The sequence below is a fragment of the Tamandua tetradactyla genome, chromosome 16 (genome assembly GCF_023851605.1).
Source record: "Tamandua tetradactyla isolate mTamTet1 chromosome 16, mTamTet1.pri, whole genome shotgun sequence".
NCBI classification, from domain to species: domain Eukaryota; kingdom Metazoa; phylum Chordata; class Mammalia; order Pilosa; family Myrmecophagidae; genus Tamandua; species Tamandua tetradactyla.
The window spans coordinates 29,555,354-29,581,502 of NC_135342.1; the positions used below are offsets into that span (position 1 = coordinate 29,555,354).

The 26,149-nt window shown below is 37.0% G+C and overlaps 1 protein-coding gene and 1 long non-coding RNA gene across 6 annotated transcripts in view; one reads left to right on the forward strand and one right to left on the reverse strand.

Moving 5' to 3' along the window:
* The window catches only part of LOC143660100 (uncharacterized), a 93,093-nt gene extending 88,397 nt beyond the window's left edge, over positions 1 to 4,696 (forward strand). Inside the window, exons 2-3 of the long non-coding RNA XR_013163846.1 lie at positions 2,859 to 2,975; positions 4,192 to 4,696. This is a non-coding gene — a long non-coding RNA (uncharacterized LOC143660100). The remainder of the gene's footprint in view (positions 1 to 2,858; positions 2,976 to 4,191) is intronic.
* On the reverse strand, positions 1,740 to 25,766 carry LOC143660055 (uncharacterized). 5 transcript variants are annotated; one of them, XM_077133442.1, is made up of 5 exons: positions 25,573 to 25,597; positions 14,551 to 14,636; positions 6,782 to 6,908; positions 6,399 to 6,494; positions 1,740 to 4,720 (listed from the first exon to the last, which is right to left on the reverse strand). In XM_077133442.1, the coding sequence occupies exons 2-5, from the start codon at positions 14,557 to 14,559 to the stop codon at positions 3,315 to 3,317; spliced, it is 1,638 nt and encodes a 545-aa protein (XP_076989557.1). In that variant the 5' UTR covers positions 14,560 to 14,636; positions 25,573 to 25,597; the 3' UTR covers positions 1,740 to 3,314. The 5 variants fall into 5 exon arrangements, with proteins under 5 accessions (XP_076989557.1, XP_076989556.1, XP_076989558.1 ...); XM_077133441.1 differs by lacking the exon at positions 25,573 to 25,597 and adding an exon at positions 25,333 to 25,564; XM_077133443.1 differs by lacking the exons at positions 6,399 to 6,494; positions 25,573 to 25,597 and adding an exon at positions 25,333 to 25,564.
* Positions 25,767 to 26,149: the final 383 nt, after the last annotated feature.

Here is a 26,149-nt window from a genome sequence, read left to right on the forward strand (position 1 = left end):
AAGATAGGATATAACAAGTGAATTAATTGCTGAATCATTAAATTGATATTTCTTTTAGTCTCCAGTATCTTAGAGCAGCTAGAAGTAAAAACCTAAAATTGTGGAATTGTCACCCATGTCAAAGTCTGAAATATGTTCTACAACTAATTGTGGTGCTATGCTTTGAAATTTACTGGGATTTTTTGTATATATGCTATTTTTCTCAAAAAAAAGAAAAAATTAATTATAGTGATAAAAAAAATATTTAAGCCTTCTAGCCTCCTATTCTGGAGCAGCTAGAAGGAAAAATCTGAGAGGATCATATGGTAGCCCATGACAAACTCTGGGATCTATCCTGTAACTACTTGTTGAAGAGTGCTTTGAAATCTATTGCTTTTTTTATTTCTTTTCTTTGTATATATGTTATACTATACAATAAAAAAAGTAAAAACAAAAATCTAGTATTAGGAGGTAGCTTCTTAAACTTTACAACTAAAGCACAAGCTGTGCAAGGAAAAAAATAGACAAATGCGAACTCCTTTAGACCATGAAGTTCTGTGCCTCAAAGGATTTTGTCAGGTGAAGAGGTATCCAGCTCAATGGAAGAAAATATTTGGGAACCACATATCATATAAAGGCATGATAGCCTGTGTACATAAAGAAATTATACAACTCAACAACAAAAGAACAAGCAACCCAATTATAAAATGGGCAGAGAAAATGAATAGGCACTTTTCTGAAGAGCAAATATAGATGGCTAAAAAGCACATGAAGAGCTGCTTATCTTCACTGGCTATAAGAGAAATGCAAATTAAGACGACAATAAGATATCACCTCACATTTATAAGAATGGCTGCAATTAAACAAATAGGAAACTACAAATGTCAGAGAGGATGTGGAGAAATTGGAAACCTTGTGCACTGTCAGTAGGAATATAAAATGGTTCAGCCGCTGTGGAAGGCAGTTGGGAGATTCCTCAGAAAACTAAATATTCAGTTGTCCTATGACCCAGCAATATCAATACTCGGTATATATACCCAGAAGAGTTGAGGGCAGTGACAAAAACAGAAATTTGCGTACAGATGTTCATGGTGGCATATTCACAGTTGCCAAGAGATGGAAACAATCCAGGTGCCCATCAACAGATGAGTGGATAAACAAAATGTGGTACATATATATGATGAAATATTATGAAGCATTTAGACAAAGTGATGTCCTGAAACATATGACAATGCAGATGAATCTTGAGGATATAATGCAGAGTCAAATAAGTGAGACACAAAAGGACAGATAATGTATAATATCATTATTATGATTCTAGCAGAGCTGCCACTATTTTGGAGCAGCTAGAAGGAAAAATCTGAGATGAGGGAATGGTGGCCCACAACAAACTCTGGGACCTGTTCTGTAGCTGCTTGTTGAAATGTGCTTTGAAAATTATTGCTTTTTTCTTTCTTATTTTTGTATTTTTATGTTACATTTTACAACAACAACAAAAAACGATAAAAAAAATCTATAGGTAGCTATAGTAAAATTAGATAAAGTAAATTGCTAAAATCAAATATTTGAAAATATTTAGTAATATTGCTCATTACTATAGCAAAGTTGATATTTATAATAACTTTTTACTTGATATTTTCAGAATGCACACACTTTATTAATCAAATGGTAGTAAGAGAGTGTTTAATATTTAGAATTTATGAAATTTTGACATCTACAGATTTTTTCTTCCTTGATTTAATTTCAAATAGATTGTGGGCTTTACGATCATTATTTAGATTTTTTTTAAATATGTCTACAGATAAGCTAACGAAGATATCCATTTTAGATGTTTAAGATTTTCATATGTTAATTGTAAAAATATTATCTTCATATTTTCCTGAAGTCAGGAAAATGTTTAATAACATAGGCATTACTATTTGCAAGAACTTTCTACTTGATATTTCAAGAACATTCAGTTTTGACAGCTGATCAAATGGTCTTTAAGTTAGTGTTTAATATTTAGAATTGAAGAATTTTGCTTTTTTTGTAGGTTTTTCTTTGTTGCCTTAATTTTAAATTAGTTTATGAACTCACTGTACAAACACAAGTTTTGCAATTATTATATGGATACTTTATTTAAATATGCCTATGGTTAAGCTAAGTAAGCTATTGGTGGTTCTAAGTGTATTGTTTTCTTAAAAACATTTTTTTAAAAAAGAGTAAAGATGAAAGAAGTATTGCTATCACAGCTACTTTTACAAGCTTCTATTAATTCTTCCCTTGATGTATGTTTTTCTCACTTGGAAAAGTCCTTCTCATTTTCAGACTTGAATTGTGAAATAAACCAAACTTAATGTACTTCAATATTTAATTTATTTCAAATTCCTATAATAATTTAAAAATCTATTACATAAGCCTTTACCAGGAAGGGAAGAAATGGGAGGGAAATAGAAAAGATCTGTGAGAAGGTGGGGCATATAGATTTCCTTCTGTAAGGAGGACCAATCTGGTTATTGATCAGATCTTGCTGTAGGAGGCTAAAAGGAGAAAACATGTCATCAATGGAGAATATACTGTCCCCTAAACCTAACTTCCTCCTTAATGTATGAACTTTCCATCCTTAAAGTCACTAATTTTGTTTAGGACATAGAATGTATCATTTATTTCCAATTATACATGCATTATATATAAATATGGGTTATATATACCTGCCCATTGTCAAGTGACCTTATTCTCTTGGAGAAACATACCTCTTGTCCACCTAACAAATGGCTTCACTATATAAGCTCTTGGCTACTGAAATGAGAACAGAGTTACTTATACAAAGTCTGACCAGAAGCTTTGACAGCCATTGTATGGTTTTGCTGATTTTTCCTCTCTTTTGTCCTTTCCAATAGAACAGCATGCCCCAAATAGAGTGACTTTTCTTCATCCTCCTGTATTTGAAAATGAAGAAGATATGTTGAACAGAGCCACAGCTAATATGCTTTTGAGAGAGAAAAAGTCTTTGCTTTGTAAGTCACTGAGATCTTGGAGTTATTGCTATGATGATCATCACAAGTAGAATCTCCCAAAGAGTATTCCAATCCCAAAGGTATCATGAGATATTCAGAGAATAAAGGGCTTTCACGGTCAAATAATTTGGAGCTATATTCGGTTAAGCAAAATTAACAATTTATTTCCTGCAGTTCTCACAGCATTTTGAAGGACTGACAATGTGCATCCTATTTTTTCCAGAAGGGGAAGTAGTATGTACTGCTTCAGAACTTTTCTAAAGTACTATCTTGGGGATTAGTGTTTCTTGAGACATACTCTTGGAAATGCTTGGTTAAAGCACTGACTCAGGATTACAATCAACTGCAAGTTAGAGAAAAATAGCTCAGAGGCTTAAAAGCATTTCCAGCATGAATTTTCTGATGTCGCTTAAGCTTTGAGCCACGACTAAAGGCCTTCCCACATTCCTTACATTGATAGGGTTTCTCACCAGTATGAATTCTATGATGCTCTTTAAGATGTGAACGACGTCTAAAGGCCTTCCTACATTCTTTACATTCATAAGGTTTCTCACCAGTATGAATTCTATGATGTTCAGTAAGTTGTGAGCCACGAAGAAAGGTTTTCCTACATATCTTACATTCATAGAATTTTTCACCAGTATGAATTCTTTGATGGCAGGTAAGTTGTGAGCTGAGAGTAAAGGCCTTCCCACATTCTTTACATTCATAGTGATTCTCTCTTATATGAAATCTGTGATGTAGATTAAGTTGTGACCTATGAATAAAGGTCATGCTACATTCTTTACATTCATAGAGCTTCTCACCAGAATGGATCTTCTGATGGTGAATAAGTTGAGAACCACGAATAAAAGCTTCCCCACATTCTTTACATTCAAAGGGTTTCTCGCCAGTATGGATTCTCTCGTGTTGAACAAGATAGGAACCACGTTTAAAGGCCTTTCCACATTCCTTACATTTAAGGTGTTTCTCACCAGTGTGAGTTTTCTGATGTCGACTAAGTTCTGAGCCACGAATAAAGGCCTTCCCACATTCTTTGCACTCATAGGGCTTGTCACCAGTGTGACGTTTCTGATGGTAAGAAAGTTGGGAGCCATAAATAAAGGCTTTACCACATTCCTTACATTCATAGGGCTTCTCACCAGTATGAATTCTATGATGTATAATAAGCTGTGAGCACTGAGTAAAGGTCTTTTCACATTCCTTACATTCATAGGGTTTCTCACCAGTATGAATCCTCTGATGTTGAGAAAGATGTGAGCTACGAATAAAGAACTTCCCACAAAACTGACATTCATGAGGTCTCTTGCCAGAGTGAACTCTCTGATGGTAAGCAAAGCTGGAAGAATTGTTAAAGGACTTCCAACATTCCTTACATTCATAGGGATTCTCACCAGTATGCATTCTCTGATGGCGAGCAAGGAATGAGCCACGACTATAGGCCTTCCCACATTCCTTACATTTGTAGGGTTTTTCTCCAGTATAAATGCTCTCTTGTAGAGTAACAGCTGTATGCTGGCTAAAAGTGGGCATGTTTTCACAGGTGATTATCATTTGTCTAAAATACTCCTCATGATTTCCCTGTTCTCTGTCAAACAGGCTTTTGTTTTCCCAATCATCACTGAAACTACAGCCATCAAGTCTATGTCTTGGAAGTCTTTTCTTTCTTTCCCATTGCAATGATTCTTTTTCATAGATGTTCTTTTTTGGAAGTAATTCTTTGGTCCCACAACTAGACTGCAAGTCTGAAAAGTAATAAGAAAGTAAATATTTACTGTTTTTCTTTCAAGGAAAAGAAAATTTCCAGATAGAAATGGGAAAAAGTAGAAAAATACTTAAATAGTTCTCAAATATTACCACACAGTATTTTTTAAATAAGCAATAAGAACACACACAGATAATATAAAATATTTGCATCCCTGCCATGCCAGAGATCCAGGTTCGATTCCCAGAGGCTGCCCATGTTAAATAAATACATACATACATACAAATAAAACATTTGCATCACTTCAGAAAAAGAAATAAAAAGTAAAAAGAAAAAACTCATACATCCCATATCCCTTGCCCCTCCCTCTCACTGACCACTATTTCAATCTACACAATTTGTTTTTAAGGGGGATAATGTTCTAAAAATCATCATGGTGATGAATACACAATTATGTGATGATATTGTGAGCCACTGATTGTACATCATGTTTGGACTATACATACATGAATATCTGTCAATAAAAATATTTTTTTAAAAAAAAGATCCTATAAAAAGGTGATTCAGGTGGTTCAGTAATAGAATGCTCATCTGCCACGCAGGAGACCCAGGTTTGACTCCCAGCCCATTCACCACCACCACCCAAAAAAATCACACATCATTATGACTGAAAGTTGAAAGGGATGTATAGTACCATGTATCTCACTGATTAAATCTACAATTTTAAGTTCTTGCATGAACTATATCAAAGATTTGATATTGGACAAAGGGTCAATAGTAGAGGGGTAAAGGGGGAAAACTAAAATTACATGCTATGACTAATAGTTATAGGAAGACATCAACAGTACCACAGCACTACCAGGGGCAACTAATTGGGGGGTAAGGGCAAGTGATAAACAGTTTTGATTTGGTATTTGGTGACACTGTGTTTGTCTGTTCTTTCTGCTATGGACCATTGAAAATTATCTAAAATTGAGAGTGCTGATGACTGTACAACCAAGTGAGGATACTGTAAGACTTGGGATGTTTATTTTGGACATTACCCATGATGCCCAATAGATGGAGGGAGCATAAGGGTACAATGACTGAGAAGCAGAGTGGCGAACTGTGATACATTTTATATGATGGAATATGGTGTGGCTATAAAAAGGAAAGCCATTTACAGCAAACTGAGTCCATGACAAACTCTGGCATCTGTTCTGTAACTTCTTGTTGAAGTGTGCTTTAAAAATTATTGCTTTTTTCTTTCTTTGCTTTGTATATATGTTATATTTTACAATTAAAAAAACATTTTAAAAAATAATAAAGCACATAGAGATGAGAAAAAATAGCTGGGCAAAAAAAAGGAACAAGTCACTGGACAGTGATACAAATGATCAGAAGTGTTTTTAAAAATAGATATTTTGTGGGAAGGATAAATATACATTAGTGTAAATACAAAAGAGCAAACAAAAAAGAACTGGAACTTAAGAACTCTTTAAGGAGCATTCACTGGGGAAGAACAAGGGCACCTCCCACTTTGAAATAGAAGAGAAATTAAGATAAGGATTGCACAGAGAATGATCATTGGGTATATAGGGGGATTTTGCTGAATAGATCTTACTTTCCATCCAAGGTATCAGGCCTTTTCTCCATAGGCCATGACCTCTAAGAGGAGCTTTCCAACAAAAATTTCAAAGGTGTTGGAACATTCCTTTATCAAATCAGCCCTCACTCACCTGAGCACTGTCTTCCTATCACATCCCTTGCAACCATCCAAGGCTCCTTCCCTTGCTCCAATAAAGAGATCACATCTGGCTTAGAAATGGAATATCCTGCTCACAATAAAAGAAATGGAACTTTATCATGCTCTAGAATTTCCAGTACTCAAATGCTGTCTTCTGGACACAAAGGGAAAGAGGCAATAACAGAAAGGACAAGAGAGAGGAAGAAAGGTCTTTTGAAGGTACCAATGGAACTGCCTGTTCTCAAATCTGAAAAGCACAAAACACCCCCTTTAAGAAAGGGAAGGGAAATTGACTGATCCACATGAGAGATAACCCAGAAATGCATAAGGAAGCAAGAATAAATTTGAGAAATATTTGGGGCTGGACATTCTTACCCACTGAAACCAGGTTGCTGTAGTTCTGTAACATCATCTCTCTGTACAAATCCTTCTGAGAAGAGTCCAGGCATTCCCACTCTTCCTGAGAGAAATCTATAGCCACATCCTTGAATATCACCAACCCCTGGAATAACAAATTTATGTAGTACCAGTAAAATTTAAAAATATATTTTAAGATGAAAGAATAGGATATGGAGAATAGGAAGGCACTGAAAGAAAAGAAAAGGTAAAATAGGCTAAAGCTAGAAAAATGTGGTAGAGCACAGTGAAAAAATTATATTCTACTGCTGCATCAAAACCTCATTCTAATGGGGGGGGGGATTTCCATTATCCTTTCATTCCTGGGAGTGAGTAAAATCTATGTGGAGATTCCCAAATAAATAATACAATGTTTACAAAATACAAAGCTTGACAATGACCAAATTGTCAAAAATATGAATCTCTCATTTCCCTTGAGAATGTCCTTCTGAGAATACAGGATTTGGCTGAGGGAGCCAGAATGGTGGCTTAACAAAGTGTGGGATTTAGTTTGTCCTCCAGAACAGCTAATAAATAGCTAGAAACAATACAGAACAACTGTTGGGGCCACATCAGTGACCAGACACACAGCGTACCCCAGTCTGGAACAGCTGGACCGGCTACGAGGCCCCCCAGAACCATGAGTTCCCCAAGCCATGGTGGCCAGCGCCCCTCCCTCACAGGCTGCTTCCCAGAGGGGAAAGGAGAGAGACTTTACCATCAGCAGGGGCTGAGCACAACCAAATACCAATTATGGAATTGAGTAACAGATTCTGACTACTAAAAATTGGCCCCCAGCTCAGCTGAACCTTGAGTAAAAGCAGAGGTCATTGGTCTTTGCCCTGGCACAGAGGGGGCAGGGCTGACAGAAAAAGAAAAAAGAAAAAAAGGGTTTTTTTGGATCTGAAAAGGTCTGGGCCCTGCAAGAAAGGAGGGGGCACATAGGACCTGGAGATACACAGAGCAACATACCAACTTAAGCTCCTGATTGGCAAACCTGAGGAACAGGGTCCTGCTCTGAAAAGGATTTTTCTTTTTTTCTTTTGTGTCTGGGTTTCTATGGATTGATTACTCTTTGGATATAGCTGCAAGTCTTCTCCGCTCCACTGCCCCAGGCATAGGCAAAAACAGGTTTGTTGGAGAGCTTGTCTGGAGCCTGTGCCTTCCCCAGGAGAGGAATGGGCCCAGCTCAAGTGGAATCCCTCCCTCAAGGAATTCCCACGGTCTGGAAAAGGGAAGCAATTAAAGCCAGCCTACAACCTCTCCTCTGTCTTCACCACGGTCCAAGCAGGGAGAATCTGCTGAAGTTAACAGTACCACATCACTTTATGCTGGTGGGACCAGCATAAAAGTACCACATACTGGGCAGGGTAGGAAAAATGGAAAGTCCAGAGACTATATAGGAAAGTCTATTAATCTTCTGCGTCTCACCCTCACGGAAAATTGACACAGATAACTCTTTCCTCCTGAGAGGAGATCAGGTGGGTCTGGGAAAATCTGACTGGGGTGTATAATACCTAAGTTGACTCTCTTAAGGGGTGGGTTTTTAAAAAAAAAAAAAAAAAAAAAAAACAAGAACTGAAAAGTTCTGATCTATTAAATAAAACCTAAGCTAGAGGACTGAACCGAATGTCAAAGAACAGATAGACAACAAAGTCATCCAGCAAGAAAATCCTAGGGAAATAAAAGTGAAAACAATTGTAGGAGCCAAGGGTTAAAACAAGACCTGCAGAATTTGTTGGGAGCAGCTGGCATCAGAGTGGTGGCAAGAAATTGAGGAGATTGTTATCTGCTTAATTGGAGGACAGTCTGAGTGGAAGAGAATGTTTGTTTCTTCTTTAACCCCAAGGTCTTGTTAGCTATCTCTTGTATGAAGGGAGTAATATACTGAAAAGTAGGCACTCTGTTTTATCTCGAAATGTACACATGCTTTTAGTCACGTAAACCCTGAAGTATATAAGCAGGACCTAGTTAAGAATAAAGTTGTCTGTTGATTGTTAAAGTTAAGCTTCAGACCCCCTGATCCTGTCTGTCTCTTTCTTTCTTTCTTTCTTTCTTTCTCTCTCTCTCTCTCTCTCTCTCTCTCTCTCTCTCTCTCTTTCTTTCTTTCTTTCTTGTCATTCCTTAATATCCTTCAAGCTTCATTTCACAGGAAGCAACAAACAATCTCCAGAATAAACTAATTAAGGTAATTAAATGCCCAGATGCCAGCAAAAAATAATGAATCACACTAGGAAAACTGAAGAAATGGCCCAGTCAAAGGAACACATCAACAATTCAAATACAGGATTTGAAACAATTAATTCAGAATGTTCGAACAGACATGGAAAATCTTATCAAAAAATCAAATTAATGAATTGAGGGAGGATATAAAGAAGGAAAGGAATGAACAAAAAGAAATCTTTTCAGGCAAAAAGATTTGTCTGAAAAAACAAATCACAGAACTTAGGGAATGAAAGGCACAGTAGAAGAGATGAAGAAAACAATGTAAACCTACAATGTCAGATCACAAGAGGCAGAAGATAGGATTAGTGAACTGAAGGACCAGACATCTGAAATCTGACAAGCAAAAGAAAATATAGGGAAAAGAATGGGAAAATATCAGCAGGGACTCAGGGAACTGTATGACAACATGAAGTACACAAATATACATATTGTGGGTGTCCCAGAAGGAGAAGAAAAGGGAAAAGGAGGAGAAAAACTAATGGAGGAAATTATCACTGAAAATTTCCAAACCCTTATGAAATACTTAAAAGTACAGATCCAAGAAGTGCAGCAAACCCCAAAGAGAATAGATCCAAATAGACGTACTCCAAGACACTTACAAATCAGAATGTCAGATGTCAAAGAGAAAGAGAGACTCTTGAAAGCAGCAAGAGAAAAGCAATCCATCACATACAAGGGAAGCCAAATAAGACTATATGTAGATTTCTATATGTAGATTTTTTTGCCATGGAGGCAAAAAGACAGTGGGAGGATATATTAAAGATACTAAATGAGAAAAACTGCCAACCAAGAATTCTATATCCAGCAAAAGTGTCCTTCAAAAATGAGAGGGAAATTGAAACATTTTCAGAAAAAAATTCACTCAGAGAATTTGTGACCAAGAGACCAGCTCTGCAAGAAATACTAAAGGGAGCACAAGAGACAGATATGAAAAGACAGGAGAGAGAGGTGTGGAGAAGAGTATAGAAATGAAGACTATCAGTAAAGGTAAAAAGAAGAAAAATGAGATGTGACATATAAAATCCAAAAGGCAAAATGGTAGAACAAAGTACTGTCCATACAGTAATAACACTAAATGTTAATGGATTAAACTCCCCAATCAAAAGACATAGACTGGCAGAATGGATTTAAAAACAGGACCCATCTATATGCTGTCTACAGGAAATGCATCTTAGACCCAAGGATAAACATAGGTTGAAAGTGAAAGGTTTCAAAAAGATATTCCATGCAAATAACAATCAGAAAAGAGCAGGAGTGGCTATACTAATATTCAACAAATTAGACTTCATATGTAAAACAGTTAAAACAGACAAAGAAGGACACTATGTATTAATAAAAGGAACAATTCAACAAGAAGACATAACAATCATAAATATTTATGCATCAAGCCAGAATGCTCCAAAATATATGAGGCAAACACTGAAAAGAGAAATAGACACATCTACCATAATAGTTGGAGACTTCAATTCCCCACTCTCATCAATGGACAGAACGTCTAGACAGAGGATCAATAAAGAAACAGAAGTTTAATAATACTATAAATGAACTAGACTTAGACATATATAGAACATTACATCCCACAAAAGCAGGATACACCTTTTTCTCAAGTGCTCATGGATCATTCTCGAGGATACACCACATGCTGGGTCACAAAACAAATCTCAGTAAATTTAAAAAGATTGAAATCATACAAAACACTTTCTCAGATCATAAAGGAATGAAGCTGGAAATCAATAATAAGCAGAGTGTTAGAAAATTCACAAATATGTGGAGGCTCAACAACACAGTCTTAAACAACCAGCGGGTCAAGGAAGAAATTACAAGAGAAATCAGTAAATATCTCAAGGCAAATGAAAATGAAAACACAACATATCAAAATTTATGGGATGTAGCAAAGGCAGTGCTAAGAGGGAAAGTTATTGCCCTAAATGCCTATATCAAAAAAGAAGAAAGAGCAAAAAACAAGGAATTAACTGTCCACTTGGAAAGACTAGAGAAAGAATAGCAAACTAACCCCAAAGCAAACAAGAGGAAAGAAATAATGATGATTAGCAGAAATAAATGAAATTGAGAACATGAAAACAATCAAGAAAATCAACAAAACAAGAAGTTGGTTCTATGAGAAAATCAATAAGATTGATGGACCCATAGCAAGGTTGACAAAAAGAAGAGAGAGGATGCAAATAAATAAAATCTGAAATAGAAGAGGAGATATAACCACTGACCCCACAGAAATAAAGGAAGTAATGAGAGGATACTATGGGCAACTTTATGCTAATAACCTAGACAATGTAGATGAAATGACAACTTCCTGGAAAGGGATGAATAACCAACATTGACTCGAGAAGAAACAGACGACCTCAATAAACCAATCACAAGTAAAGAAATTGAATAAGTCATTAAGAAGCTCCCCAAAGGGCACAAATGAAATCAGAAAGAAAAACAGATGATAAAGACTGATATGGTATAATCTAGGAATGCCTAGAGTGTATAATGATAGTGACTACATGTACAAATTTAAAAAATTTTTTTGCATGAGGAAGAACAAAGGAATGTCATTACTACAGGGTGCTGAAATAGATGATAGTTAATATTTTAAAATTTTACCTTATGTGTGAGACTAAAGCAAAAAATGTTTATTTGGTACAAAATTTATATTTTCACTAGTGTATTTCCTAATATAACTTATGTAGACAGCTTAATTGAACACCATAAGTACATGAAACCTTGGGTAGGACATGAGATTTTGTTGGCTTGTCCAGAGTGATACATGAAACCTTGGGTAGGACATGAGATTTTGTCAGCTTGTCCAGAGTGATGCCCCGATAAATCCAAGAGTGATTTGAACACTGAATAAAAAAGTATTTGCAAAATCCCCTTCGGGGAATGGTGTGAAAGGGGGAAAATTCAACTTCCCCAAGTTGAATTCCTGATATTCTCACAAGCAGTGTGAACAATCAAAGCTATAGGCTGAGCCCCCAATCTTGGGGTTTGTTCATATGAAATTTAACCCCACAAAGGGTAGGTCAAGCCTACTTAAAATTAGGCCAAAGAGTCACCCCCAAGAGAACCTCTTTGTTGCTCAGATGTGGCCTCTCTCTCCAGCCAACACAACAAGCAAACTCACCACCCTCCCCCATCTACGTGGGACATGACACCCAGGGGTGTGGACCTTCCTGGCAACGTGGGACAGAGATCCTGGAATGAACTGAGACTCAGCATCAAGGGATTGAGAAAAACCCTAGAATGAGCTGAGAATTAACATCAAGGGATTGAGAGAACCTTCTAGACCAAAAGGGGGAAGAGTGAAATGAGACAAAATAAAGTGTCAATTGCTGAGAGATTCCAAACAGAGTCGAGAGGTTATCCTGGAGGTTATTCTTATGCATTAAATAGATATCACCTTGTTAGTCAAGATATAGTAGAGAGGCTGGAGAGAACTGCCTGAAAATGTGGAGCTGTGTTCCAGTAGCCATGTTTCTTGAAGATGATATAGCTTTCACAATGTGACTGTGTGATTGTGAAAACCTTGTGTTTGATATGCAGTTTGTCTGCCTTATCAACAGATGAGTGAAACATATGGAGTGAAGGTGAATAATGGGGGAACGAATGTTCAGATTAACTTAGATTGAGGTATTGGTGATTAATGTGGGGAGGGGTAATGGGTGTGGTATGTGTGAATTTTTTTCTGTTGTCTTTTTATTTCTTTTTCTGAATTGATGCAAATGTTCTAAGAAATGATCATGATGATGAATATGCAACTATGTAATGATATTGTGAATTACTGATTATATATGTAGAACGGAATGATCATATTTAAGAATGTTGGCGTTTCCTGTCATTTTTTTAATTTTTTAATTAATAAAAAAATTTTTAAATAAATAATAGGAGAAACAAATGTTAAAATAAATTTAGTAATTGAAATGCTAGTGATCAATGAAAGGGAGGGGTAAGGGGTATGGTATGTATGAATTTTTTCCTGTTTTTATTTCTTTTTCTGAATTGATGCAAATGTTCCAAAAAATGATCATGATGATGAATATGCAACTATGTGATGATGTGAATTACTGATTATATATGTAGAACGGAATGATCATATGTTAAGAATGTTTGTGTTTCTTTCTTGTCATATTTTTTAAAAAAACTTTAAAAATTAACAAAAAAATTTTTTTAATAATAGAGGGAACAAATGTTAAAATAAATTTAGTAATTGAAATGCTAGGATCATTGAAAGGGAGGGGTAAAGGGTATGGTATGTATGAATTTTTTTCTGTTTTCTTTTTATTTCTTTTTCTGAATTGATGCAGATGTTCTAATAAATGATCATGATGAATATACAACTAAAAAAAAAAAAAAGAATACAGTATTTGAAGAACCAGGAACTAAAGTGTGGCTGACCTGGGAACGCAAGGGTTTCAGAACTGGAAAGACTGAGTTTGGGCCTTCCTTTTACTCTAATTTTTTAAAAACAAACTCCAGATTACAGAATATTTATAAGACAGGCTTGAATGTGTTTCTGACAAACAAGGACATTCCCCCATATAACACAAAACAACCATCAAAATCAGGAAATTAACATTGATATACTATCACCTATCCTCTGACAAACCATTCCAATTTTAGCGATTGTCCCAATAATGTCTTCATTGCAAAAGGAGTTCAAAATCATGCCATGTCTCTCTAGCCTCCTTCAGTCTGGATACATTCTTCAGTCTTTCCTTGATTTTCATGTACTTGACAATTATGAAGATTATAAGCCAGTTATTTTCTAGAATATCCTTCAATTTGATTGTGTCTGATGTTTTCTCATGATTATATTCAGATTATACTCCTTTGGCAGGAAAGTCACAGAACTTGATAATAGGTTCTTAGTACATCACATCAGGTGACACACAGCTTGTCCCACTACTAATAATATTCACTTGGATCATTTAATGAAGGCAGTATCTGCCAAACTTATCCAAGGGAAGAATTTTGAGAATGTGTAAATACCCCATTCCTCATAAAACTTTCAATATATTCATTGATTTATTTCTATCAATATGAATTTATGGTTTCTAACTATGGAAGAAGGGAGTTACAAACATAGAAATTGGAAGAATTAGTATGAACTCATGGTTTCCAATATATATAGTCAGATATATAAATTAGTATAGATAAATACTGTTTTCTAAGAAATAGAAAATGGGCTCCTCAGAGAAACGGCAAACATCAGGGTAAAGAACAAAATGAGCATGGAAAATCTCATTATGTAGGAAAGTAAGAAAGTGCTCAAAGACTGATTGGGACATGTTCTGAAGGACACAGAAGCCAGTCTAAAGGGTCTCTTACTTCCAAATCAAGGATAATTTGAAAATGAAAGTAATGTATTATAAGCTATTGAATTAAAAAAGGAGAGCAAGTCCTAGGTAGAGAACAGTTAGGTAAGAGATTCTTAAATGTGAAATAAAGAATGTTGATGTGACTTAAAACAAAAAAAAAACACCTGAATTTCAGGAAGGAAAGAAGAAATCCCTACTCACAGAAGCCATGGCTTTTTGAGTTCCAGGATCTAATAACCCTCATCTGGGGGGTTCTCTTGGAGAAGCAGGGTCCTGAGAAGGCAGACCTGGAGAAAAGAAAGCAGCCATGAGAGACGGGCTTTTTTCCAAGCTTTTAGACTGACCAAGTTAGAATGAATTATTTCTCTCCATCCTTTTCCTCCACTGACATTTATTAAGGGAAATAAAAAGAAACATTGAAAATCTCAGTCCTACCAGAAATTCAGAGAACCCAGCATGGATTCAAGGCAAATCTTCAATAGATCTTGGAAACCAAGCACTTTAATAGGAGAAATTCACCTATTCCATGATACTGATCAAGATCCAAAAGATAACACTTTTTAAACTTTTTCTGAATAAAACATCCTCTCTACCATTGTAGACCCTGAACCAGACTTGCCCAGGTGGCAACCTATGGCCACAGAATCTGCATGGCCCTAAATCTATTAATTGACTTGTAACTAAATACGTTTGCAAAAAGAAAACTCCAGGCCCAGATAGCATGACTATTTCCTTACAAAGACCTTGCACCGAAATTTACAGCAGCCAGTTCTATAATAGCCAAAAATTGGAAACAACCCAAATGTCCACGAACAGGTGAATAGACAAATTGTAATATGTCTATATAATGGAATACTCCTCAATGATTAAAATGAATGAACTATTGATATATACAGCCACGTGGATGAATTTCAAAATAATTATACTGAATGAAAAAAGTCAGACAAAGGGTACACAGTCTATGTTACATTTATATAAAATTCTAGAAAATGTAAACTAATCTATAATGACAGAAAGTAGACCAGTGATTGCCTGTGGATAGCAGGGACAGGGAATGGTAAAAGGAAGGATTACAAAGGGGTGTAAGGAAAATTTGGGTAATGATATATTCACAAGTGTATTCATATGTAAACATATCAAATTTTGCACTTTAAACATGAGCAGCTTATTGTATGTTAATTACACCACAATAAAGCTATTAAAAAGAAAAAGAAAACAGAACATACCACAGGCTTCCATGTCTAATAAAGTAATTAACATTGTGCAAGTGTAAAACACTTGTGTTATAAAAGCAATGTTTGGAAAATAAGAAATTATTTTAAAAGGTTACAAAATGCTAGTTAGTTTCCTTTCCCCACTTCTCTCCCTTAAGTTGCCTTTACCAGCTAAAGGGTCACCTATATATTGTCAATGTCAAGTTCTTAGAAAATGTATTTAATCCTCTTAAATACACTCAGTACTGAAATGTCTGTATTTATTTCAGTAAGTGCAGTAAGTTCTATTGAATACAGAGTACAAGCTATAATCAAAGGATGGAGAGGACCTTTACCACTATATCTCAAGCTGCAAGATTTTTCTCCAGTTTCTTTGTTTTAGACAGTTTTTGAATTCTTTAACTTTTACTGCGTGTGCTGAATACTGCATATGTATTATTCTGATTGTTTGCTCTAGCTTACTACCAATAAAAGTCCTGTTTATCACAAAATTGGAAAAAATTATATATATATATTATATATATTGATATATAAATTATATATGTATTATATGTATAATAATATATACAAATATATTAGAAAGAAAATTGTTAAATTAGGTAAAGGGTATATAAGCATTCTCTCAACTTTTTATATGTTTGAAATTTTTCATGGTAAAAAGCTGGGGGGGCAGTATATCTCATAAGTACAATCAATTGGATTTGGTCACTAACTGCATAAGGAGGAATGGCAGAAGGGGTTAATCAGAGATGACTCCAGGTTTTCAGACTTGGTGCATGAAGACATTATTCTGTGATTTGATCACTTTTTATCTTCCCAACAATCCTGAAGACTAGGTGAAGTAGGTTTTATTTTTCACATTATATAGGAGAGGGAACAGATCAACCCAGACATTATAACACATGATCAGCAACACGTGGCAGATATTAAAATTGTTAGGTCTCGGTATCTGAGGGGTGGGAGTATTTTGGAGTTCTTTGGGTTTTGAATTACTTTTGCAACTATCCCATAAGTTTCAAATTCTTTCAAAATAACAGTTTAAAGAAAAAAGGAAATTATGAGACTTGCTCAAAGTCACATACTGGTAAGTGGTAGAGATGTGCTTAGAACCCCAGATTTTTTAAAGTTTTAATATTGGTAAAATATACATAATATAAAGCCATTTGAATACTTTTGTTTGTTTGTTTGTTTTTGCATAGGCAGGCACCGGGAATTGAACCTGGGTCTCCAGCAAGGCAGGCAAGAATTCTGCCACTGAGCCACTGTTGTATCGCCCAATAATTTTTTTTTAATGCTTAAAAAATGTCTTTATTTTTATGAGTTCACAGTTACATAGGGAAGGGAGATACAAGAACATAGAAAAAAACTACCTGTCCTGTTTTGAAACTGTTATGTACTCCAGAAAAGCCATTTACTTTTTTTTATTAATTAAAAAAAAATTAACAAACAAAACAATATCATTCCATTCTACATATATAATCAGTAATTCTTAATATCATCACATAGTTGCATATTCATCATTTCTTAGAACATTTTCATCGATTTAGAAAAAGAAATAAAAAGACAACAGAAAAAGAAATAAAACGATAACAGAGAAAAAAAGTTATAAATACCATATCCCTTAACCCTCGCTTTCATTTACCACTAGCATTTCAAACTAAATTTATTTTAACATTTGATCCCCCTATTATTTATTTTTATTCCATATGTTCTACTCTTTTGTGGATATGGTAGATAAAAGGAGTATCAGACATAAGGTTTTCACATTCACAGAGTCACATCGTGAAAGCTATATCATTGTTCAATCATCATCAAGTAACATGGCTACTGGAACACAGCTCTACATTTTCAGGCAGTTCCCTCCAGCCTCTCCACTACATCTTGAACAACAAGGTGATATCTACTTAATGCGTAAGAATAACCTCCAGGATAACCTCTCGACTCTGTTTGGAATCTCTCAGCCATTGACACTTAGTCTCATTTCACTCTTCCCCGTTTTGGTCGAGAAGGTTCTCTCAATCCCTTGATGTTAATTCTCAGCTCATTCTAGGGTTTTTCTCAATCCCTTGATGCTGAGTCTCAGTTCATTCCAGGATCTCTGTCCCACGTTGCCAGGAAGGTCCACACCCCTGGGAGTCATGTCCCACGCAGAGAGAGGGAAGGTACCGCCCAATAATTTTTTTTTTTTTTTACATGGGCAGGCACCGGGAATCGAACCCGGGTCCTCTGGCATGGCAGGCAAGTGTTCTTGCCTGCTGAGCCACCGTGGCCCACCCCCGCCCAATAATTTTTAAGTGTAGAATTCAGTAACATACAATACTGCAGAGTGTTAAAAATAAATGGTAATTAATATTTTAAAACTTAAACCTATGTGTGAAACTAAAGCAAAAAATGTTTATTTGGTATAAAATTTATATTTTGACTAGTGCATTTCCTAATATAACTTATGTGGACAGCTTAACTGAACACCGTAAGTACATGGAACCTTGGGTAGAGCATGAGATTTTGTAGGTTTGTCCAGAGTGATGCCCTGATAAATCCCAGAGTGATTTAAACAGTGAATGAAAAAGTATTTGCAAAGTCCCCTTGGGGAAATGGTGAGAAAGGGGGAAAACTCAACTTCCCCAAGTGGAGAATTCTTGATGTTCTCACAAGCAATGGAGAGAACCAAAACAATAGGCTGAGCCCTAATCTGGAGGTCTGTTCATATGAAACTTAACCCCACAAAGGATAGGCTAAGCCTACTTAAAATTAGGCCTAAGAGTCACCCTCAGAGAATCTCTTTTGTTGCTCAATTGTGGCCTCTCTCTCTCTCAGCCAACATAACAAGCAAACTCACTGCCCTCCACCTCTCTACAAGGGACTCCCAGGGGGTTGGACCTTCCTGGCAACATGGGACAGAAATCCTAGAATGAGTGGAGACTCAGCATCAAGGGACTGAGAAAACCTTCTCGACCAAAAGGGGGAAGAGCTAAATGAGACAAAATGAAGTGTCAATGGCTGAGAGATTCCAGAGTCAAGAGGTTATCCTGGAGGTTATTCTTACGCATAATATAGATATCACCTTTTTAGTTAAGGTGGAATGGAGAGGCTAGAGGGAACTGTCTGAAAATGTAAAGCTGTGTTCCAGTAGCCATGTTTCTTGAAGATGATTGTATAATGATACAGCTTTTGCAATGTGACTGTGTGATTGTGACAACCTTGTGTCTGATGCTCCTTTTATCTACCTTTTAGATAGTATGTTAGTTAGATTCAGTTGTCAACTTGGCCAGGTGAGCATACCTAGTCTTGTTGCTGTGGACATAAGCCAATGGTATGTGAACCTCATCTGTTGCTAATTACATCTGCAGTCAGCTAGGAGGCATGTCTGCTGCAATGAGTGCCATTTGACTTAATTGGCTGGTGCTTAAATGAGAGAATGCATTGTAGCACAGCCTAGCAGCTCAGCATTCCTCATCTCAGCACTAGCAGCTCAGCCCAGGCCTTTGGAGATGCAGAAAGAAGTCACCCCAGGGAAAGTTGTTGGGACCCAGGGGCCTGGAGAGAAGACCAGAAGAGACCATCTTGTGCCTTCCATGTAAGAAAGAACCTCAGTGGAAAGTTAGCTGCCTTTCCTCTGAAGAACCAACAAAATAAATCCCCTTTTATTAAAGGCCAATCCATCTCTGGTGTGTTGCATTCCGGCAGCTAGCAAACTAGAACAGATAGATAAATAGATTTTTTAAAAAAAGATACCTGGTTTTACTACCAGATGAGTAAAACATATGGATTAAAAATAAATTTTAAAAATAGAGGGAACAAATGTTAAAATAAATTTAGTAGATTGAAATGCTAGTGATCAATATAAGGGAGGAGTAAGGGGTATGGAATGTATAATTTTTTTCTGTTTTCTTTTTATTTCTTTTTATGAATTGATGCAAATGTTCTAAGAAACGATCATTGTGCTGGTTTGATAGGATGTATGTCCCCTAGAAAGGCCATGTTTTAATCTAAATCCCATTTCATAAAGTCAGAATAATCCCTATTCAATACTGTATGTTTAAAACTGTAATCAGATTATCTCCCTGGAGATGTGATTTAATCAAGAGTGGTTGTTAAACTGGATTAGGTGATGACATGTCTCCACCCATTTGGGTGGGTCTTGATAAATTTCTGGAGTCCTATAAAAGGGGAAACATTTTGGAGAATGAAAGATTCAGAGAGAGCAGAGCAGAATGACACAGCTACGAGAATCAGAGTCCACCAGCCAGCAACCTTTGGAGATAGAAGGAACATGCCTCCCAGGAGAAGAAGCTAGCATATGACGCCATGCTCACCATGTGCCCTTCCAGATGAGAGCGGAACCCTGACCGTGTTCACCATGTGCCTTTGCAGACAAGAGAGAAACTCTGTGTTCACCATGTGCCTTCTCACTTGAGAGAGAAACCCTGAACTTCATCGGCCTTCCTGAACCAAGGTGTCTTTCCCTGGATGCCTTAGATTGGACATTTCTATAGCCTTGTTTTAATTGGGACATTTTCTCAGCCTTAGAACTGTAAACTAGCAACTTATTAAATTCCCCTTTTTAAAAGCCATTCCGTTTCTGGTATATTGCATTCCTGCAGCTAGCAAACTAGAACAATCATGATGGTGAATATAAAACTATGTGATGATATTGTGAGTTATTGATTATATATCAAGAATGGAATGATCATATGGTAAGAATGTTTGTGTTTGCATATTGTTATGTTGAATTAAAAATTAATTAATTAATTTTAAAAAAAGAATGCAGTGACATAATGTACCCTGACAATGTTATGTAACCTTCACCATTATGTATTTCCAGACTCTTTTCATCATCCCTAACATACCAGTAAGTGGAGAGATGAGTCTAGGACCCCAGAATTTTGAATCTTAGTGCAGAGTACTTTTCTCTTCAGATCTGCCTCCCCCTTGTTACCACATCATTGCTCACTGTGGAGAGCAGGAAATTGAGGGAGGAATAAATGCAGTTAGGAGTTGATAAGAAAAGGAAATTAAAACCCTCTGCCTGGGGTGGACCACAGTGGCTCAGCAGGCAGTGCTCTCACCTGCCATGCCAGAGACCTGGGTTCAATTCCCGGTGCCTGCCCATGCAAATAAAACAAAAACAAAAACAAAAACCCTCTGCATGTGCTTTGGTACAGCAGAAAGAATTAGTAGATAACTCTCTTCTACAAAGTACTAGATAGGAAAACCTTGGCCATGATGAGGCTAGAGAGATAGCTAAAAAATATTAGCAGGACTCGGGGGTTGGGGGGAGAGAGAACAGCTATAAACAGAAGGAAGAAAATTCCAAGTGGACTGAAGATTTAAATATTTAATTTAAAAATGCAAAATACCACAGAAAAATACAGGTGAGTACTTTTCTAACTTAGAAATAGAGAATAAAACAAGAAAGGTATAAAAGAAAGGGGGAAATATGCCTAAAAGCATTTTTTTTTTAATGTTCCTGTAAAATAAACCAAGGAATTGACAACAAGTGAGGGAAAAGTTTTTAACACACATGACAGACCAAGGAAAATAATTTAAGGAAATGGCCAAGTTTCTAAATTTTTGTAATGTGACCATATTATTTTCAATATCAGGAAAGAATGTTTAAGTTCTTTTCATTGCAGTGGAATGAATGTGGTCTATATCCAGGAAGATGTACATTCTAAATAAAGGAAAAATTATGAAAAAATAACATGTTTATTGACCCAGGAAGTGACCAGCAAGAAAATTAATGTACCTGAAGCAAATAACACCCATATGTTCTTGAATGCCCTTTGGGCTAGAGATAAATCTTTCTTAAAACATAGAAACTCTTACTTCAGGCTGTTCTATGAATAACAAACTTGGATAAGCGCAATTTAAAGAATCGGCAACAATGTACACAAATCAAAGAGCACAAGATATAAGATAAATGTGAGTTCCACTCTTTCCCCCACTGAATCACTTACTTCAAAATTCTTATGGATTACACCCTAACAAAATATCTTACAAATCTCTTCATTGGTTGGAACCTTTATAAAATGTCTTCCAAATATCTTGCAAATCTATACTTTAGAAAATGGAACTTAATGCTACTCACTCAATATTTCTTAAACTGTATTGTTCCTTATTAACAGTGCCATTTAATGTAACATGATAAACATTTTTTGTCATTATGAATAATTTTATAATAGTAATTTTATTAGGTACATATTCTATCATGTGGACACAGAATGATTTACTTTACAATGTATCTATTATTAGATGTGAACTCTGAACTGCTTCTTTGTACATACATAATACTGTGTATCTCTAAGAATGTACATGAAATAAATGTCCAGAAGTAAAATCACTGAAGATCAAAGGTCATTTCAAGGTATTGCAGTCTTTGATTCTACACAAATGATTCTAAATCTTTTGGGGCTATCCTCCCTTTGAAGGAAATTATGAAAATAGATTATTTTCTCAGAAAAAACACACCCATAAAAATGGCCCAAATTTTACATTCAATTTAATATTAAGAGCCTATCTGTGAGTCAATACCATATATTCTTTAAAAATTTTCCCCAGTACCAAGCAAAGTGCCTTGCATGAACTAGAAAATCAAACATTGGTTAAAAATATAAGTGATGGAAAAAGAAAAATATTGGTAGTTCATAATAGTTAATAAATTTTGAATGCACATATTCTATGACCTAACAACTTAAAATCTAGCTGTTTACCCTATAGATATACTTAGTGATGTGCAAAATTATGTATACAGAGATATTAAGCTCAGAATTATTTGCAGTAGCAAAACATTAGAAACAGTGTAAATCTCCAATTATAGGGTGGGCAGGTAAACTACATTATATTCATATAAGGAATACTAGGAACCCCCAAAAGAATAAAGACCATCTCTAGTATTAATAGAAACAATCTCCAGGATAGCCTATTAACATGTAAAAAAATTTAAAAATTAAACAAAGTATACAAATCATTGGTGGAGAGGTTGTACTATCTTTTGTGTCCCAAAATAGAAAAAAAAAACAGAAAATGATAAAGATGACAGATTTGCTTGCATTTGCATTATCTATAGAGGATATTCAAAAGATATCAATATCGTTGGTTGTATCTGTGGAGGGAATAGGGTGCCTTGGGGTCAGGAATGGAAAAACTTTTCATACTATACACTCACACTTTTTGAATTTCTATGCTGTGTGAAAGGGTTACCAATTTTTAATGTTAATAATAGTTTAAAGATAAAATAAAAAGTTATCAGATTTCCTCTAGGAAAGATACTTTTCTAAGATTTCTGATGGAGGGTAAGATTGAGCATTAAGTACTGTCAATAAACAACAAGGTGACCAAGAGGGAACCACTGAACGCAAGGGAGAGGATAAAACTGGGTTTTTTTTAATCTACTCCAACACTATCGAATAGAAGAAAATGTAATGCAAGCCCTACATGTAATTTAAAGTTTTCTAGTAGCCACATTTTTTTAAAAAAAAGGTAAAATTAATTTTAATAATATACTCCATTAATCTAATATTTCTAAAATATCATTTCATCATTAAATCAATAGTAAAGAAATACAAATGAGATAATTTTGGAGATAAATTTTTTCCTACTAAGCCTTAGAATTCTGGCTTAGTACACACCTCAATTGTGATCAATCACATTTCAAGTGCCCAGTAGCCACTAGTGGCTAGTAGCTACCATATTGCACAACAAAGGCTTTGGGTCCCAACTGACTCATAAAAGAATGCCTAGAAAAAAGATCACTTTATAGGTCTGGTTAAGAATTCTCAGGAGAAGGAAAACAAACATATGCTCTGAAAAACAAGAAGGCATTTTCAGGGAAGAAAGAAAGTAGCCACTCATCTCATAGCTTGCAGCTCACCATGGTTTCTTTCCTTGACTTCTGGGCACATTTCTTGGAGAAGGGCAGAAGTGGAAGAGGGGGAAAGAATCATGGAAAACTGAGCCCTTCTTGAAGCCCAGACTGACCAAGAAAAATCACAGCCTCACTCCTCCTTCCCACTATTTGTTACAGACCCATGGAGGGAGTCTGGGCAACAAGTTCCTTCCAGGATTAGAGAAGGACCAAATTTCATGACAAAGGGGCCATGATAGGGTAATCCAAAGGATCCAGGGCTTCTCCTTTTCTCATCCCAGGATCTAACCTGGGGGTCACTTCCAGCTCTATATTTTCATCCTAAGACCTAATATAGGGCATGGAAACTCTTCACCTAAAACTTTACTCTGGGTTCACATTCCTACTTGGGGGCCATTTCTCTGGAACTGAGGCCCCTGTCACAATAACGTGAGAGAAAGGAGGAATAGCAGAGATCTCATAGCCACAAGTCCTTGGAACCCTAGTATTCACCATTGGTCTTAGGGTGCACATGACTCACTTCCATGATGCTCAGTTGGTGGCAGCTCCTGCCTGGGTACAGAGGAAGGAAATACCAAGAAAAACTATAGAGGATTTGCTCCTGGGAAGATATGGAGGCACTTTCGTGAAAACAGGCCAGGCACTAATATCAGTCCTGGAAGCACAAACAAAAATCATTTTCTCTGGATCACCCATCTCCTGTCAGTTAAACTCCTACGGCCAACACTGACCAATGGCCAACTCATAGCCTCACACAAAGATCCACAAAAGCACCATCATTCAGCCAACAGAGATCTCAGAAACACTGAAATGAAGATGGGATCCTCACATACACGCGCTTCACACCCAAACACTTACGTGAATGAGTAACAACAAATAGTAACACACAGCCATACTCACCATTCACTTTTTCCCTCACAGAAGCACAACAGCACTACCACACAATCGCAAACCCATTAGAGACCCCCAGAAACACTGAAATGAAAGCATTCTCCTCCCACCTGGTTCACCAGCGAATACCTATTGTCAGTAACACAAATGTTGACATACAGCCCCTCACACCGTGACCATACATTCTCAAAGATCCACTTAAGTACTATCCCACTGTCACAACCCAAAAATGAAGATACACTCTCTTCTTCTCCACCTTCCTTCACCACCGAACTCTTACCAGAGTCATAACATGCAGTCACACAAAACCACAGTAACACAGTCAGAACCACAATGCAGTATCACAACCTCACAGTGTGAGGCCACAAACCGGGGAAGCCATAAATTCCTAGATAAGACAAACCCCGTCCCCTCTGAAAGTACAGCATAAAACGCACGTGCGCATTCCTAAGCATGATAGTTATCTATACTACAACTACTTCTGCTATGTATCAGTAACTTCAAAAGGACAGGTTTACGATCTTGCAAATCCTGACTTGGCTCTGTGTCTTCTTTGTTCTTGCCCAATATAACCTTAAGACCAGCTTCTCCGTCTACAAGTTCCCTAATAAACTATTACAATATTACTATATGGAGTGACCTGCGTCTTTTTTTCAGTCTGAAGTGCCCATCCAACTTTGGCTGAACCTCTTTTGTAGGTTCACGGCTAGACACACAGCCTAGAGAATGCGGATATAAAGACGCTCTCCCCATTCCGCTCCACATATACAGTCACTAACATAGACAAGAACCACGCACAACCATATAAACCCCATTCACATAGCCACAAATGGCCACACATATAATCCTGCAGTCACAATCACGTACAATCATGCAACCAGCTACACCGCGCACAGGCACGGAGACATCCAGTCACAATCACACCTACCTCCACCCTACCCCAATCTCTTGGCACACAAGCCCTCACGTGCCTCCCCCACCCCACAACACTCGGTTCGCTGGCTCCCTCACCCCCAGCCTGCCACGCGTCGGTCCAGTGTCGCAGGGTCTCGGGCGAACCAGTCCCAAACTGCAGCAGCACAGTTCCCACGACTGCCGGGGCACACTCTTCTAGGCGTAACTCCGACAGAAAAGAGCCTCTGGCGCAGAGGCCTCTGGGAAATGTAGCTTAAAACCGAGAAAGCCCGACGGCCCCAACCTAGGTCGTAGATTCAGACACCAGATGTTTAAACAAATCTTTACGCCACTCACCCCGTTACCAGAAATGTAACCAAAGCACGAATTTGGAGATGTAGTAGTCTCGGGGTGGGGAGAGTCCTGGGAAATGTAGTCCAGAGCAAGTTGTCACCTAGAGGCGCGGTGGCCACTGGGAAATGTAGTCCCGAGTCGGGCGGACCTCACAGCTTTGTCCTGCCGCCTGTCAGCTGGAACCCGCCGGCTGCAGCTATGTCTCAACGCAGGACCTGCCAGAACTAAGATATGGGTACACAGCTGAGCATCTTCCGCCCGGAACTAAGTTCTTTCGTTTAACCGAATCACCCCTGAGGCGTGTGGGAGTTTCGGGGGCGGGAGGAGGGGGACCTGGGGTTTTAAAAGGAGATTAAGCCTTGGGGAGTGGGAATGAGTCAGCTGCCAGAGGGGTTCAAAGGAGAGCTGGGGCTTCTTAACGCCTGAACCTATGACTGTATTATATTAATACTCCGGTAGGGATCGGAGAGGGAAGCAGATCATGAGAGAATTAGAGATTCAAAAGTTTCCGATCACTGGATGATAGATTCCAAGAAGAGAAAACAGGGGAAAAAATAAAATGTGAAAATTATCATATAAC